The 18508-nt window shown below is 51.1% G+C and overlaps 1 protein-coding gene across 3 annotated transcripts; it reads right to left on the reverse strand.

Annotated features, from left to right (window-relative positions):
* Window positions 1-955: 955 nt before the first annotated feature.
* On the reverse strand, window positions 956-11239 carry Spata2 (spermatogenesis associated 2). 3 transcript variants are annotated; one of them, NM_001429657.1, is given in 3 exon segments: window positions 956-4349; window positions 4965-5397; window positions 11125-11239. In NM_001429657.1, coding segments are annotated over 2 exon segments (1536 nt in total). In that variant the 5' UTR covers window positions 5280-5397; window positions 11125-11239; the 3' UTR covers window positions 956-3128.
* Between the last annotated feature and the right edge of the window lie 7269 nt (window positions 11240-18508).

Here is an 18508-nt window from a genome sequence, read left to right on the forward strand (position 1 = left end):
ACGCAGCAATAACACACCACCTCCCATGTAGGTAGGCCAGTGTGTCAGAACCAAGCCAGCTCCTCTCAGGAACTGAGCTAACCCATGATGGTTCCTGCAACAGCACATGCAGGAAGGAAGGACTTAGGGAGAGGCAACCGATTCCTAGGGAACCAGGAGAGTAGGCCATGTGACAGCAAGACTGGACTAAGCAAAGCTCAGGCACTTGCAAACCAGCTTCTATGAGTCACTATATATATCCATGAGCTCTGGGTTTAACCATTATCCTGCCTCAATGAAGGTCTTTAATATATGCACAAGCATGTGCAAACCTGCACGCACATTCACACACATAACCCTCAAGAAAAAATGGGAAACTGAACTGGGACTCCTATGTTCTGTAGGGCAGCCTTAGTGGCAATGGCCATTTAACATCCATGTTCTGGGCTGGGAGAGACTTGTCCGGTGGCACGTCATTTGTCTAGCACACACAAGTCCCTGGATTCATTCCTCTACATGCCCCAAAGGTCAACATCTTGCAGTGTGGGGAACTTGAGCTTGATGCAATAAAACATATACACATGAAATACTTTTTTAGGAAGTAAAAAAGTATGGCTGTCTGGGCTGCATGTATGGATGTACACCACGTACATACCTGGTGCCTACAAAGGCCAGAAGAGGGTGCCCTAGAACTGGAGTTAGAAATGGTTGTGAGCGATGATGTGGATGCTAGGAATTGAATCTGGGTCTTTGGAAGCAGCCAATGTTTCTTTACATCTTTTTTTTTTTTTTTTCTTTTTTTCGGAGCTGGGGACCGAACCCAGGGCCTTGCACTTGCTAGGCAAGCGCTCTACCACTGAGCTAAATCCCCAACCCGCAGCCAATGTTTCTTAACAACCACTGCACCATCTTACCACCTGCCAAGTTTTGTTTGTTTTGTTTTGTTTGAAAGTTAAAAAAAAAATCTTTGGCTAGATGTGGTAGAACATGCCTTTAATGAGAAAACGTCAGAAGGCAGGGGAAAAGGTGTGTCTGTAACAGTTATTTCTCCTGGAGGACAAAGTTCACTTTGGGGAAATGGGCAGCCTGACTCCTGGCCCTGGCTCCCATCTTTCCCAGATGACCAGGCAGCCATATCTGAGTCCTGTCACTTGAGCTAACCATGGTGTCCAGGCCCGAGCATACTGCAAATGAGGGAAGCCACAGAAGGGGCTGTAACACCATAAACACTTCATTTAACAATGGAAGACACTTTATTATTATTTTTTTAAAGTCTCTCAACATTTCAACTCTGTAGAAATCAAATGCAAAATATGTGCATTTTTAAATTAGCATATACTCAACTATCTGGATCACAGCACTCTCCTATAGTGAGACACACCTCGGAGGGAAGAGGCCTTGCCAGTCTGTACACAGTATTTCCTGGTGGAAAGCACACTGGACTTCCTGAGGCAACCTGTCCCCCATCTTAAGAGAGTCCCTGCATTGCTGGAGTAACTGGAATGGAAAACCAGAGCTCTCAGGAAAGGGCCAGGCATTGCCAGTTCTGAGGTGTGGAACATCAAAGAGCTGCCCAGGAAGGCCAGTCTCAGTAATAAAATTGCCCAAATTCAGCTGTATATACACCTATCTACATGTGGTCTATCAGTTAGAGATTAAAAAAAGAGTCATATAAGATTTGGAAAACCTTAAAATCGCTCCTGTAAGTTGGAAGACCACCAGCAAATTCACAGTGGCTCAGGGTTTGGCCAGAGTCAAGCCTGCTCCAGAGCTGAATGCCTGCCTTTGGGAAAACTCTACTTATACATAGATCCCAAACACTGGACAGCACAACTGCCTATGGCTAAAGTGTGTTAGCACTTCACAAGGAAGTGACAGCCTCAAATCCCTGCCCTGCCCCTCTCCCTAAAAAGGAAAATCCAGAAGTGGGATTTATACCAGAAAGCGTGGATACTTGGCTGAGACTGGAGAGGCATCTATCTAATGAGCACACACCACCTCTGCCCACCCTAGTGCAAAAAGACAGAGAGCCGTGCTGACAGCCCTGGGAATCAGTGAGGAAGGCAAGATGAGGGGAAGGACCCCACCACCTGAACTTCCTTCTGAGATTCGAGGTTTAGGGTACAAGATTCATGCTCAGCAGGCACCAAGACCAGAGCTATGGATGTGAGGACTGAGGTCCCCACCTTGTCCCTGAGGTCTTTGCAGACCCCGGCACCATGCTAACCCCATGTGCACACTGGAGGTAGGTGTATAATACTTACTGTAGGGAAGACAGTAGCTCTCTACCACCATGGGAAGAAACATGGGCTTTATCAGTCCCTACCCCGAGCTCCCACCGGGAAAGGGCACGCAGCCCCCCTTGGAAGACTAAAGAGCCCGGGGCACCTTTATAAATATCATGTCATTAATTTCTTTCACCATGTTGAAACACACAGCAAGTTGAACACTCATTTAAAAATAAACCTCAAATTCTGTATATACAATACAGTAAAGGGGTTATGCAAACAGAAGGGACGCCGTCCTGCCATGGAGTCCACTTTCCAACTGACAAGCAGAGCTTGCCAACACTGTGGGCTGACTGAGTGGAGCTGGCAAGATGGATTCAACTAACACTGGACTTGGCTCCCCTTTAATACCAGTTGGAGGGAGACAAAGGGTGGGGACATCTGCCTAGGGATCCTTGTATCAAGGGAGCAGAAAGAGAGGCGAGCCATCAGAGGCCGGGTGTGGCAGGAGGGCTCATTTCACAAGCCAGCAGGCCTCTAGCTCACCACTCCTGATGAGGATTTGAAAGTGACCCCAAAGGCTCCTTCCCAGTCCAAGCTGGCTTTGCAGTGGGGGGCAGGTGTAGCAAGAGTCCCGAGACAGAGACCTTATTTCAAGGGAACCAGAACCAGAACCCAAACCCAAACCGGCTGAGCAGGGAGTGGAGAGGTCAGCAAAGTGACTGGAAGTGCCATCCTGTCCTTCAGATCACACAGCAGCTGCCGGCTGGGATGTGGTGTGCCAAGTGAGCTGTGTGACAGAGCAGTTAGCCCTGGCGCTTCCATGGTCAAGCTCAAGTCTCTGCTCCCTTCCAGCACAGCTCTGCTGCCAAGCCAGGTCAGTGGTGTATAGCCCTTGTAGCAGAAGATGGGGGGCGGGGCCTATCTGTACACGGGATGGGAGAACTGGGTGGATTTGTAATTCAGCTGATTGTTGGGCATGAATTTGTGCAGCTCACTCTTTCTGCAGCAGGGGTCGTAGTGGTAGGCGCCGAGGCAGGGGTCACAGGAAACTTTTGAACACTGGGTGCAGGTGTTGGTGGCACCTGCACGGTTACAGAAGCCACAGCGGGAGGTGGCTGTGGTAGAGGGCTTGGGCTTTGAGTGGACAGTTGCCAGCCGGTCAAGGCCCTGAGTCTGTCCCACATATTTCTCCCGCATAGGTGCCCCATGGACCAGGCTGTCGTGTGCAGAGGCCTTGCTGGGAAAACCACTGGGCTTGGAGGCCGAAGGACAGACACTGTCACAGCGCTGACAGAGGGAGGAGCTGCAGGACAGGCCGCAGTTTTGGCACTTGGAGAGGGCAGACTCTTTGGTGGGGGGTGAACGCTTGTGGTAGATGGAGTGGGCATCATTTTTGACCAGCCATATATCTGACCGCAGAGCATCTTGCCTCCGGTAGGTGGCCCTGGGTTCGGAATCCGTGTACAGGTCCACGTCATCCTGAGTGGGGAAGTACGTGCTACGAAGAAGGCCCAGGCCATTGATGGGGGAGATGGAGGGAAGGTCATCAGGGCTACCATGGGGGGAGCTGGACATGGTCAGCAATGAGGGGGATGGGCGGATGATCTCATCCTTCAAGTCTTCCCCTACATCCATAGCCAGGGGCTCCTTGCGCAGACTCAGTGAGGCCTTTGAGGGGGGCTTCCTGCTTTCCCAGTAGCTGTCGTAGGCATCCACCGACCTGGAGGGTTTGGTCACTCGGGGCTTGTAGTAGTCCTTGGCTGCGCGCTCACTGGCTGACTTCTGGAGTGCCACACGAGCCATGGAAGTGGTCAGGTGCTCTCGACTCTCAGCCCGCCTCCGCAGGGCATCTGAGCACCCACGTGCATCCTCTGTGCTGCTCTTGCGCTCAGTCACCACATCCAGCTCTGAATAGCCCTTGTCCTTTACCTGTGAGTGTATTCCCAGCATCTGCTCACACTCGACCTTGGCCAGGAAGAGCTCAAAGGAGACCATCTTCACCTGGAGGGACTCCACAAGCTCTTTGAGTTTGTATGCAGTCCCCAACTCAGGTTCGTAGCCCATGAACTTTAGAATGGCTCGGATGTCCTTCTCCAGCAACGTGGACTTGACATAGTAAACAAAAGGGCCCGTGTAGGTCTAGGGAGAAAGTGGGCAGGAAAAAAAAGAGGCATGCTATAGCGAGGCCTGTTCAAACCAAATGCAGAGCGGGACCAGCAGGGAGAGATGGGGGCTTCTGCCTGTAGACCACAGGCAAGAGCACACTAAATGCACACCACCAAGCCAGGAATACACGTGGCCCCTGTGAGGCCAAAGAGACCACCGAGTTTGTGTGTAGGTATGAAGGCTCTGTTCCACAGGAGGAAGTACAGGGATGGGATTGAGGGGGTGTGCTAAGCCTAATGGAAGATGTGCATTTTGAGCCTTCTGTCAAAGTTTCAAGAACACACCGAGGTAGGGACATGGCTCAGGGTAAAGCATGCACCACAGATTTAATCCTAGCACCACAGTAAACAAGTAAACGAATGGAACGTGCTAGGGTTCCAGCCTGGCTTATTGCAGTCTCTGCTCACCCGTGCCCCTGCTATGGAAAGTGAGACTCTCTCACCCCCACCCCCAACACGCACACACACCCACCCCTTAACTGGGGCTTTGGTCCACACCAGCTCCCAGCTGCTTAGAGCCCATGCGCTGAGAACAGGGACACGTGCACTCAGGAGGGAGCAGCAGGCAGAGGCGGCCACCCCACCTCACCTTGATGCTGCGGAACTCCTTCTTCCAGGGGAACAGGAAGAGGTTGATGGCCATTGTCTCCAGCATGCTGAAGGCGCAGTGCAGAGCGCTCAGGCTGGAGCTACTCAGCGAGCGGAGGGAGCTCTCCACCACCTCATAAAACTGGATCAGCCGAAATCGATATAAAGGGTCCACCTTGTGCAGGCTGAGCAGGGTGGCAGCTGCCACGCGCAGGTACTCATCGCTGCCAGACTGTTTGCCGGGGGTGGTGTCCACTTTGCCCTCATGGAACTGCACGTACTTCCGGAATAAGTCATCCTTGTACTTCGTATCCATTGAACTGGGCTTCCCCAAATCAAACCCAAGGGCTACCTCATCTCCCCCATGGCTCTGGGGCTGGAGGCTGGCACATCACATGAAGAACTGGCATGGTGCCCATGGACCAGCGCATGCTCTGAAAAGGGGGAACAAGAAGCCATCACCCATCTGACTGGTCCCTATCCCAGCTTCAGAATGCCGAGGACAGCAAAGCCAAGCGCTGGCCTGGGCTATGCTGGCTCTTTGGCCCAGATGGTCCCCATATGCTCTTCCACCTCATTGACACGGAGCACGCACATAGTGAACCGTGAAGAAAACACACGGGGTCAGGCACTGCAGCTCACCAGCTCACAGCAGTGACTAATGCCCCCGAAGGCAGGGTTCAGGGAGCGGGTGCACACTTGGTCTTGATGTGACAGGAGGAGGAGTCTGGGAAAGCCCCAAGGCAGAGTTAAACCTGAAGCACTGCCAGGCCCAGGGTGTGATGCTAGGGGTGGTGATGGGGAGATGCTGAGCTGGCACCACAGAACATGTCCCAGTACTAACCTCTTACTCCTGAGCAAGGGGCACAGCAGTTACCATGACCCTTCAAGACAGCTGGCCATTGAAAGAACCACCCAGGGTCATAGAGCCTCCAAGGTAGAGCTAAGGTCAGAGCCCAGGCAGGCTCCAGAGTCCAGGCCCAGCCCACCACACCCTGTTTTCCTACAGCAGGAAGGAACTTGGCACTAACAGAAAGGAGGCTGCTAAAGATCAGGGCAACACAGAGGGATTGTGCGGGGGCCTGACCGCTCAGAGAACACACTGACTACTGCTGCCTCTGCTGGGAGAGGCCAGGATGCACCACTCTGTGTGAGGGACCCTGGGCTAACTCCCAGCAGAACAGAGCCAGGGTTTCTGTGAAAGGCCACATAAACCACTGAAGAGTTTAATTGAAGGGTCTGGATAGGGACTATAGAGACCAGGCTACTGTACCCTTCACCCGAGGGGGCTGCAGCCAGCTGAGAGAAGAGAAGCTCACAGCCCAGCAGCTCACAGGTTTATCTCAGGTAAATACAGTGCCTGCCACCCACTGCAGACAAATGTGGCTCAAGAGGGCCCGTCAGCACCCTCATCCCTTTGGTTCTCTTTTCTCAGGAATCCAGATCAGCACACACAGCTTTGCACAATGTGGCCAAGTAAGGAAGGCTCTGACAGCCTTTTCTGCCCTGGCAAGGCATCCACCCTCAAGACAGCAGGCAGGCTTTCTCATGAAGGCTCCGGGAGAGTGGGTGTGGCCTGCACCTGGCACTCTCCTGGCCAGAGCCCCAGCATGTGGGTAGTGACCACTCCTCTCTGAGCCTCACATCTTACTCAGGTGGAGCTTCGGGTCATCAGTCACTGAGACTGAAGGAGGGTAAGGGGATTGGGCTGCTCCTTGGGGGGCTGGCGTGGCCTGTGGGGTCCTCTAGCCACAATCCCACGGTCCATAGAACCACCCTTGCCTCCGTGAGCCACAGCTCAGCATCTCCAGTTTGGGGACATGAGGGGCAGCATTAACAGCAGGGTGAAGGTGAGTGGAACTGTGGTGGGCATGGTGGGGCTCAGTGTAGCTCCAACACTCAAGAGATTCAACAAAACTTCCTGGAATCCATTGCAGCCTTGGTTACAGTGTAAGGTCAGAACAGACAGACAGAACCAGACAGACCCCCTTGTTTCACCCACTGCCTGTGAGGGTACCTACCCAGCACACAGAAACAAACAGAACTGAAGAGCACAAAAGGGCCCCAAAGATGAGTGCTAAGTCCTGACCAAAACCAGAGGCCAAGGTCATATTCACCTTCACAGCAGTCTAGCTCTCCCTCTAAGCAACAGCCACGCAAACCCCTGCTCCTCAGCCATGTCAGGATTCTACACCAGGACCTTTGCACACGCACTGATTTTTTTCTGTTCTTTGACTCTTGAGTGGACGGACCATCACTCACCGTGTTATACAGGCTTCAGCTCCAACACAAAGATCTCCTGCTACGTCACGCTGGGTAAACCCCACCTTCCCACTCCCTCACTGTGGTTTCCCTGGGATAACCACAACTTGCAATTACTGGCTTTGCATGTTCTTTTACTAGCTGACCCTCAGTCTCTCCCCATGACCTGAAACTCCCACAAAGGCAAAGATCACCACAGTACTGAGCACTGATGCAGTTGGAAATGGGCACCTACTGCAACTGGAGCCATCAGTGATATAAAGAATGCAAGCACCCAGTGACCCTCAGTCTCTCAGCAGGGCCACAAGAGCAGCAAGAGGATGAGTTGCAAATATGCATGCCATGCAGCCTGCAGCTGAGGTGAGCCTGTGCCCTTGACAACCCTGGGGCTCATGTCCCACTTGTATTTTTTGTGCCTGGCTTGCTTATGGTGAGGGACAGGAGTAGAGGCCATCTATCAGTGATGAAGACAGTCTGGATGGGCTCAGCAGTCACCCAAGCATGCACTTCCTCTCAATGCAAACTCACTGCCCGCCAAAGAAGACACACGCAGCTGCTGTCGACCTAAGAGAAGCTTCCCTCCTGCTTCAGTGGTGAAGTAACCGCCTAGAACACAGGAGCCCCTGGACTCCATCATAAGAGCTACACAGGGACGAGGGAAGCCCAAGCTAACCACAGATTTGCTACACAGCTGAGGATGACCTCGAACTTCTGATCCTCGGTGTCAGATTTTCTTTTCTTTTTTTTTTTTTTTTCTTTTTTTTTTTCCAGGGCCTTGCACTTACTAGGCAAGCGCTCTACCACTGAGCCAAATCCCCAGCCCCCGGTGTCAGATTTCCAAGTGCTGAGATAAAATATTAATAAGAAGGGCTAGGGGCTAGGCAGTGCACACTTTTAATCACAGCACTCAGGAGGCAGAGGCAGGCAGTTCTCTTGAGTTTGAGGCCAGCCTGGTCTACATAGTGAACTACAGGACAGCCAGGGCTACACAGAGAGACCTTATCTGGGGGATTGGGGGTTGGGGCGGGGGACAAAACAAGAGGAAGAGGAGGGGTAGGGGCTGGAGATACGGCTCAGCAGTTCAGTGCCCTGGGAATGCTTACAGAGGACCCAGTGTGATTCCCAGCACCCGCGTGGCAGCACAGCGCATGCTGTAGCCAGCACTGGGAAGCAGAGGCAGGAGGATCCCGAGGACTTGATGAGCAGATGAACTCCAGACTTGGTGAGACCTGGTTCCAAAGTATAAAATGAAAGGCCAGGTACTGGTGACCCACACCACTAACTCCAGCACTGGGAGGCAGAGGCAGTCTAATCTCTGTGACTTTGAGGGCAGCCTGGTCTACAGAACAAGTTCTAGGAAAACCAGAGTTACATATCCTATCTCACAAAAAAAGAGAAAGAAAGGAAGAAAGAAGGAAGGAAGGAAGGAAAAAAAAGGATGACAGGAAAAAAGGAGGCGGTGGTGGCTGGAGAAATGGCTGAGTGGTTAAAAACACCTGTTCTTACAGGGAACTTGCATTTCATTTCCAGCACCCACATAATGGCTCACAACTGTCTATAGCTCCAGTCCCAGAGGATCCAACACCCTCTTCTGACTTCTGTGCATACCTGGCATGCCCAGAGTGCACAGACATACATTCAAGAAAAATACACATTCAAAAAAGGTCTGGAGAGATTGCTCAGTGGTTAAAAACACTGGCTGCTTTTACAGAGGACCTGGATTTAATTTCCAGAATCCACATTGGGGCTTACAACACTCTGTAACTCTAGTCCCGGGGGATCTGACACTCTTCTTCCAGACTCAAAGGCATGCATATGGTCCAGACATGCATGGAAACAAAACACCCAACCACAGGAAAAAAAAAAAATAAGGTGGAGAGATTAAGAGAACGTCATGCAACCTCTGGCTTCCTCAGGGTAAGAGAAAGAAACAGTGAAGAAGAGCCTACTATCTTCCAAGTGGCATGGCAGGCTCCCCAGTTTAATCACATCTCCCATTGTATCCTTGAAGCAGCTGGGGAAACAGAGGCTCAGCTGCAATCAATGTCTCTGGCAAAGCCAAAAGGACCAACAGGCCCCAAGGACTGGCTTTCTCCCATTCAGCTCCCTCACTTCTGGCTACAACTGGTGCTAATTACAAAGGGGTCAACATATCCGGGTCCTGTGCCAGTTCAAAAGTCAGTGAGGTCGATAGGACAAATTCGATATTAAATAAGAAATTGAACACGGAGAGCCAACTCACTTGTCCTAAGTCACAAGGCCAAGAAGAAGGGGATCTGATACCTGAATTTGAATCTAACCGTAGGCAAAAGCCATCTTGCTGCTTCTCTGAGCTGGGCTCCTTGAAAGGCTTGGTCAGTCAAAATGCCCTATGGCCAGGAAGCGAAGTCTGGTAGTAGCAAAACTGCCACCTTCCCACACCAAATGGGCTGGGAGAGCCACCAACCTCTTTATGATGTAAGCTCAAGAGCCTAGGAGAAAGGCTGGCCAGAGACCAGCCAGCAGTGAGGCAGTTACATCATCCCTGCTGAATACATTTCCTAAGAATACAGGCTGCCTTGTGGTTGGCCCTAACTGGTGTCTTTTTCTGAGCACAGAGCCAGCAATTTATTCCCGGCACTCTCGAAAACACAACAAAAAACACGTTCTCTACTAAACACAGCCTGGTTACAGGAGAGCAAGACGGCCCAGCGACAGAAGCTGTTAATTTCTCCAAGCAACCCAATGACTGGAATGCCAAGCCATACCAGGTTGGCAGGGGGAAAACAAAATAAAGCTCCGTAAATATCCGGAACACATAAGCAGAAGGATGCTTAGTGCCATCGGCTCTGGGTGGCACCTCCTGCACCCACAATCTGGGCCCCTTTGTAAAGCAAGTCAGTGAAGACAAGGCTGGTGCACAGGAACAACATCCAGTGTGGAAAGTCGAACGCGTTTAAAGTTCAGCTAAATATAACCAAAATAGTTGGGGAAGTAGAGCAATGAATGGTTCGGCTTTACCTCTGCTGGCATGGCCCACTGAAGAAGTGTTGCCCCGTGAGGACACTGAAATGCACTCCCTCTCTATACTGGCAGATGTTATCTGGGTCCCAGTTCTCCAATCTTTACACGTTTACACACCCCTGATCCAGTTTTAGTCTCCAAACAGGATCAGGGATGTGGCTCTACCACCGTTCCTTCCGCCCAACCCTCTATGCATTCAAAGCAAGAGGCTCACAGATCCACCCCTGGCATCTCCTACTGGCTGTAAAACAATACAGAGGCCCCACACCCCTACTAGCCTCCAGAAACACGGCCAACGGGGTCTTCCAACGCTCTGAAAACAACCTGGGCTGTGCTGAAGCCTGGATTCCCTTTCCGCAGAGCCTCTCTCGCTTCCGAAGGGAGCCAAGTCCCCTCTCGGCAGGGAATGTAAACCTGTGGCGGCTACTCCCAGCTTTGTAAGCCGCCAGCCACTGACCGCCATAGCAGCGGGGAAAACGCCCCAGGGCATCGCACACACTGGGCAAGCTCTTGCAAACGCCCCTCGGTCTGCCAATGAAATACCGGGACCTGTCGTTAGATACCTGCTGCACCCCGACACCGTGCAACAACCGTGTCCTCTTTCCACGCCCACCGCGGCCCCGGAAGGCCGCCTCGTCCCTCCTCACAGACCTGGAGACCAAGGATTCTGAGGCAGAGCGACTCAGCCAAGGTCACTCGGTGAGTCCAAAACCAGGTCAGCCTCCCCTCCCGGCTGAGAGCCACAGCGCGGTGCCTGCCCCCGGGGGTGCCGGGGGCGCGTGTGCCGTCACCCCGGAGTGCTAGGACCAGCCGCCCAGAGCAGCCGCGGCCGCAGGGACGGAGCCAAGGGCCTGGCTGGTGACAGCGCGCGTAGGGACCCGCCCTCCTGCACTTACCCGCCGCTGCCCGCCAGGAAAGCGAGCGCCTCCAAAGCACGGGCCCTCACGGCCCCGCCGCTCCCGCCGGCTCCAAGAACCGAGAATAGTACCGGAGACAGCCTCAGCCCGGAAGTATTCTGTCCGGAAGTGTCGCACGGAGGCGGGCCCTGAGGGAGGTTGGATCGCGGCTGCGCGCTGGGCCTAGGAAAGAGCGGCGGAAATCTGTGGCGAGTAGGTGAACGCGAGGAACGGAGAGAAGGTGGCAGGAGGCGGGGGACAAGTGCTTCTCCGCGAAACCGAACTTCACTCCTAGGGCCCGTCGAGGAGGCATGAGCAGAACCCGGAAGCAAATGAACTGGAAGTGACGCGCGGCGCTCCACCGGCCGACGGTGGCTGGCCGGGTTGTCATGGAAACAGGTTGCAGAGCGGGGAGATTGGTTTTGGGGTTTTTGGGGGTCCTTTTTCCCACCTTGTCGACTTTCCCTTGGTCAGGATAGTGCTGGAGAACCGGGACTGACGTGAAGACCCGCGATCCCATTTCAAAGAAGGGACGGCAGAGGTCACGCGAGACTGGAGAGGGGGCTATGGGTGTTACTGCTGGTGACCCAGGTTGAGGATGCCGATCTGGGTAGGGTGGTGGGGTCGACAAGGCTTCAGGGGAGGGCTCTGCACTTAGTACTTGTTCCTTGCAGAGTACCTGGGTTCCGTCCCCAGCACCCACGTGGCAGTTTACCACCATCTATAACACCAGTACCAGGAGATCTGATGCTCTCTCACACCTCCACGGTTATCTGGCACATGCATGGTGCACATACGTAGATTCAGGCAACACACTCATATACGTAGTTAATCGCTACGTAGCGAAACTTTCTCAAGTAATAACAATGGATATAATAATAATGGAAATAATAAATTCCTATTAATTCATAGACGACCTCATTGCCCGGTTCTGTAACCCTATTTAGAAAGCTGAGTCAGGAGGAGTGTGAGTTTAAGGCTAGGATGAATAACTTATCGAGCTCCTCCCCCAAAATAATAAAAGGTTGGAGCTGTAGCCCAGCCCTAGAACCCTTGTCTAGACTGTGTGTATTCCCTGGGTTCAGTTCCAAACAAGGAAAAAAGAGGGTGGGGAGACTCCCAGTGTAGACTTAACTAACATCTTATCCTTGAACTTGCCACTTAATGTCTCGGACCTGCATCATAATATCTGTTAAAAAACAACAACAACAATAATACCAGCTCCCTAGTGAGATGTAGTCCGAATGAACTACATAGAAACTGCTTAGTGGAGCTGGAGAATTGGCTCAGTGGTGAAGAGCACTGGGGTCCTGAGTTCAATTCCCTGTGTCCACATGGAGCTCACAAGCATCTGTAATGGGGATCTGATGCCCTCTACTGGCCTGCAGTTGTTCATGCAAACAGATCACTCAAATCTTTTTTAAAAAGAAACTGCTTAGCACACAGTGAGCTCAGACACTAAGGACCTAAAGGAGTTGGCGTTTGAGTCTAGGTCAGTCTAGAGCTCAGTGTTAGCTACTGGTCTGGAACTCATTTGTAGCCCAGGCTACTCTCAAACTTGTGGTTCAGCCTGCCTCTGTCTCCTGAATGAAAGTGCTGATTCTCAGTTCCCTAATCATGGAAACCATGGGGCATGAGCAATCCCCGATTTTCCTGCAGGACCTGCACAGTCTGTGCTGGCTTAAGTCCTGACACCTTGCACCTGACTCTTCACAGGCGTCTCTAACTCCTGATTGCCACATTTACTTGCAACTCCCTGAGAGATGAACTCGCAGAGGACCTGGGTTCCCCAGATCCACACACCAGTCCCAGGGAATCAGACCCCTGCTGCCTGGCCTCTGAGGGCATTGCACACATGTGATGAACAGACATACATTCAGACCAAAAAAGTTCATACACACCAAATAATTTTTAAAACTTAAGACATTAAGCATCATTTGTCATTGACTGGACTTTTTGCGTTTGTTTTTCCTTTCTTTCAAAACAATCTCTCTGTAGCCCTGGCTGTCCTACCTGGAACTCACTCTAGACAAGGCTGGGCTTGAACTCAGAGATCCACCTGCCTCTACCTCCTGAGTGCTGGGATTAAAGGTGTGGACCACTACCTCTTGCTTTTTCAGGCCTCTGGCCTCCTCTTCCCAATACCTGGTCGTGGGTGCCCTCCCCAGCACCTGTCCCTGTCTTGCTTGCTCGTGTCCAGCCAGAGCTTCGGCCTTTCTCTTGCGGCTCCCCTCAGCACTCTTAGTAACTTTATGTCAGCTCTCAGGACAGCAGGTCACATATGTGTTCACCTGATGTCTACACTAGGCCCCGAGATCCTTTTCATCTGTATTCCCCAGAAGCCCCCTGCATGTCTGATTGGGGGCCATCCAACTGGAGCTCTTGGATTGCCGTGGTCATGAACTTCACTCTTAGAACCATGGCTGTACCAACAAAAGAATGCCAGTGGCTTCTCAGAAGCTTCCGTAATCCACATACAAGTTTAGGGGTAGAGCCTGTACTGCTTTTTTCAGATGAACCAATTCTGTTCCTAGCTCCCACATCAGGTTTCTCATAACCGCAACTCCAACCCCAGGGGCTCCAACACTTTTGCCTTTGATTTGAGAGCTCCTGCACTCACAGGGCAGACATGCACATCATTTAAAAAGTAAAAATTAACTTTTAAAGAGGCTTGGGAATGGTGGTGCACCCCTTTAATCTTAGCACTTGGGAGGCAGAGGCAGGTGCATTTCCGTGAGTTCCAGGACAGCCAGGGCTACATGAAGAAACCCTGTCTCTAAAGACAAAACAAAAGGAAAACAACAAAAAGCTCTTTAAGAGCCAGCAGTGGTGGCGCCTGCCTGTAAACTCAGTGCTCAGTAGATGGGGAAGGAGAGTCGGGAGTTCAAGGCTATCCTTGCCTACAGAGTAAGTTGGGGCCAGCCTGAGCTATATGAGACCTGTCTCAAACCCCCACACAATGAAAGGGAAAAGGAAAGCACTCTAAGCCAGTGTGAGCCAATGTGGCAAGCTTGTATTTCACACAGGGCTGCTGCAGAAAAGTCCCTTCTGCCTCTGTGGTTCCGTGACAGCCAAGAGGGAAGCCCTAGGGATGGAGATGCCTGACATCTCCTGTCAGAAAGACTCACAGTCTCAAGAGAGGAACATTTCTCATCTTTTACACAAATGAAGACTGCTGACTTCTGAGCTTGGTATCCAGACTTCATTACATAACGACCCATCCGCAGGTTACATAACGGCCATGTGGTAAGTCAGGACCTTTACTCTTTAGGAACCAACACTACCTGCCTCTTTTTTTTCCTCCATAAATCACAAAAGTAGCATACAGAACAAAAGCCAAAAGAGTAAGAGTGGTTACCCTGTTGACCCCACAGTGGGCTTTTAACACAAGGGCAAGACGCCGTGTGATTACAGCAGCAAACCAAGGGTCAGCTCTAACCAGTGAGTGATGTGGCTGCCTAGCCAACCTGTACCTGTAGAGGACAATAGAACTACACGGTACCTCAAAGCACACTGCAAGAAAGAGACACTTTGACAACAGAATAAAAAAACAACAGCCAGCATCAATAAGTATCCAGAGCCAACCAGAGATGGGAATATGGGGTCAGATGCCTATTTCCCCAGTCATTCTAGTCCCAGCACTTGGAAAGCTGAGGCAGGAGAATGGCTGCAAGTTCAATACCAATCTGAGACCTACATAGAAGTGGTCTAGTTTGGAGGGACAGGGAGGCACTCCACGGTTAAGAACCCTTGCTGTCTGGGGGTTGGGGATTTAGCTCAGGGGTAGAGCGCTTGCCTAGGAAGCGCAAGGCCCTGGGTTCGGTCCCCAGCTCCGGAAAAAAAAAAAACAAAAAACAAAAAAAAACCCTTGCTGTTCTTCCAGAGTTTCGAAGTTCAGTTCCCAGCACCCACATTACACAGCCCACAATCACCTGTGACTCAAGCTCCAGAGGATCTGATACCCAGCTGAACATAAGGAATGGACCTTGTTTTCAGTTACGTGTATGTGTGCTCTGCCTTCACATATGTGCACCATGTTATGCGGTACCCACAGAGACTAAGAGGGCAGGGTGTTGAGACTCACTAGAACTGGAATTACAGAGAGTTTCAAGGCATGTGCCACCACTGCTCAGCCAATATTTATTTTTATGTGTACAAGTATGCAATATGCCCTTCTGTGAGTCTGTGCACCTCATGCCTGCAGTGCCCGTAGAGGCTAGAAGGGGGCAGCATCAGATCCCCTTGAACTGGACTTAACAGATTAGTCTTCTAGTGCTAGGAATGCCTCCTGATTCCTGTGAAAGCAGCCAATTCTCTTAACCACTAAGCTATCTCTTTAGCCCTGCAGCCATCTAACTATGCAGCCATCTCTTCAGACCCAATAAAAACAAATCTTTAAAGAAAAAAGAACTTGCTGGGTACTGTGATGTATACTTGTAATCCCAGTACTTAGAAGGCAGAGCATGAGAGTGGCCCAAAATTCTAAGACAGCCACAACTGCATAGTAAGACCCTGTGCCCATTCCCAAGACCCCCCCAAAAACAGGGCTATATAGCTGAGCAGTAGAGTGCTTGCCTCACTGCATGAGGCCTCAGGTTCAATCCTCAGTATTTCAAGTAATAAAATCCCATAGTTTTCAGTGGGGTTGTGAGCATGTGGGCAGGTCTGGCCTTCCTTTCAGCTGGAGGGAAGAAAGCAGTCGGGCCAGAAAAAACGAGGAGACGGAAGCTCAGCAGCTGTCGAGCACACAACTGGGTGCTAAGATACAGGGCCTGGCACACACCGTGCTGGACATAGTAGAATGGTATCTTCCTGAGTGCTAGCTCACAGTGTCTAATGAGCACTAGAAAGCCTGAAACCTCTCTGCCTCAGGCTCCTCTCCTGTCAGCTTCCAGATAACTGCACCTGCCAGACAGATAGATACAGGTGACAAGAGATGTCTGCCCAAGTGCTGGACCAAGCACTCAACAGTAGCCATCGATACTGGAGGTCAGTTGCTAATAGCCCCCTGCTCACGTAAAATCCCCATTTGTAGCCTTGGCTGACCCAGAACCCTGCCCCCACTTCTCAGGTGATAGGATTACAGGTGTGTGCAGCCACCTTCCGAGGCGAAGGCTTACCGTTTTTGTTTGTTTTTACATTAATTATTATGTTTATGAGGGGAGGTATCATTGCACACCACAGCACAGGTGTGGAGGTGAGAGAACAACTTGATGAAGTCAGTCATCACCTCCTACCAACACGGCCCCAGGGACGACTGAGGTCAAGCACCTAGGCCACCCACCGTGCCAGCCCTCCACCTGACCTCATTCCCATCCCTTCAAAAGAGCAGCAGTTCTCAACCTATGGATCGTGACACTCTGCCAGCCTACATATCAGATATTTATGTTACCACTCATCACAGTAGCAAGGTTTATAAAGGAGCAATGAAATGATTTTATGGTTGGGGACAGTACAGCATAGACTGTATTGAAGGGTCTAAGGGTTAGTTTGGTTAAGAAGCACTGGCCTCCGGTCACCACCACGCCCACTGCTCATTACACTCCCTTTTCCTTTACGTTTTCTTCAGAGCTTTACACTGTGGCCAAGGCCAAGTACTCACTATTTAGCACCAGGCTGTCCCTGAACTCAGGGCAGTTCTCCTGCATTGGCCTGCTTAGACTATAGGTGTGATAAATCCGACCATTCCTTTTGATTGAATGAAATATCCCTGACACACCTTTCAAGGACCCTCCCTCTGGACAAAAAGCCTTTTATTAAAAGATTTTTCTGCTGGGGATTTGGCTCAGTGGTAGAGCACTTGCCTAGCAACCGCAAGGCCCTGGGTTCGGTCCCCAGCTCTGGAAAAAAAAAAAAGATTTTTCTAAACAATTGTTTTGCTTTCTGTGTGTTTTGTCTGCACGTATATATATGCCCTGTGTGTGTGCTTGGTGTCCATGAAGTCAGAAGAGAGCATTGGAACTGGAGTTACGGATAGTTGAAAGCTAACATGTAGGTGTTGGGAATTGAACCTGGGTCCTTTACAGGAGCAATAATAGCTCTTCTGAGCCATCTTTCCGGCCCCTAAATTAAAAAAAAAAAAAAAGATTTAATTGTATGTGTATGGGTGTTTTACCTGCATGTACTCTGTACACCACACTGGTAACTGGTACCCACAGAGAACAGTAGAGGGGGTCAGGTCCCTCAAAGCTGGAGTTAAAGTTGATAAGGAGCTGCCTAACGTGGGTGCTAGGAACCCAACTGAGCTATCTGTGGAGATTGTTGAGCCGATTTTGTTTGTTTTGTTATTGTTGTTATTTGTTTGTTTGGTTTGGGTTGTGTTTTTGGGACAGGCCCTTTTTGTGTAGCCCTCTGACTGTCCTGGAACTCACTTTGCAGACCAGGTTGGCCTCAGACTCACAGAGATCCCACCTGCCTCTGCCTCCAGGGTGCTGGGATTAAAGGCGTGCACTGCCACCGCCCAGCATGTTGAGCCTACTTCCAACAGTGTCTTTGTAGTTTGTCTCACGATTGTGAGTGTATGCGTCAAGTCGGACTGAGTGTGGAATCATCTCCCCAAACCTCGGTTACTTGACCTACATTCATAGTTCCCTGCTCAAGGTTATCTTGATTAGGTTTGATTTGATTTCATTGTTGGAGACGGTGTCCTGCAGCCGAGAGTTTGCTGTGCTAACAAGAATGGCCTTGAACTCCTGACTCTCATGCCTTTACCTCCCCATAACAGGAATTAGAAGAGGACATCACTGCCTGGTTAGCATCACGCTGGGTCACCCATGCTAGGCAAGCACTGCCTGCTGGGTGAGATACCAGGAGGAAAGAGGTTCATCCAAACCTGACAGCAGGTTTTACCTAATGAGGCTTCCTGCCCTAGTACAGGAGGCTAAGGAGGCCATCTCGTTCCTGAGCACTCGTTGCCTTGGAGGTGGTTGTCACCCGCAAAGCAGGCACATGTGTTCTCTGACTCCTTCACAATCCACAATCCACAATCTACCCCTTTTCTCCCTGTATAAACCCAACTCCAGTGCCTCAAATCCTCACAGCACCCACAAGTCCAAAGGTAACTACTGGCTAAGAGCTGTTATTACCAGGGATCCACCCTGCCCAACCCACCTCCAAGGAGACATAGCTCACGGGTTTGGATCTTGATCTCACCTGGGGGCTGTTTAATTGCTCTGAATACAGTCCCCAGAGGTCATGGCCATTAGTGTGTAGACCGTACAGCCCTTCAAGTACAGGGCTTCAAAGGGTCATTTGCAGGGTTGGGGATTTAGCTCAGTGGTAGAGCGCTTGCCTAGCAAGTGCAAGGACCTGGGTTCGGTCCCCAGCTCCGAAAAAAAAAAAAAAGAGTGAATGTTCAAAGGGTCATTTGCAGAAAGCAAACATC

This window comes from Rattus norvegicus, chromosome 3 (assembly GCF_021556685.1).
Source record: "Rattus norvegicus strain SHRSP/BbbUtx chromosome 3, alternate assembly SHRSP_T2T, whole genome shotgun sequence".
NCBI classification, from domain to species: domain Eukaryota; kingdom Metazoa; phylum Chordata; class Mammalia; order Rodentia; family Muridae; genus Rattus; species Rattus norvegicus.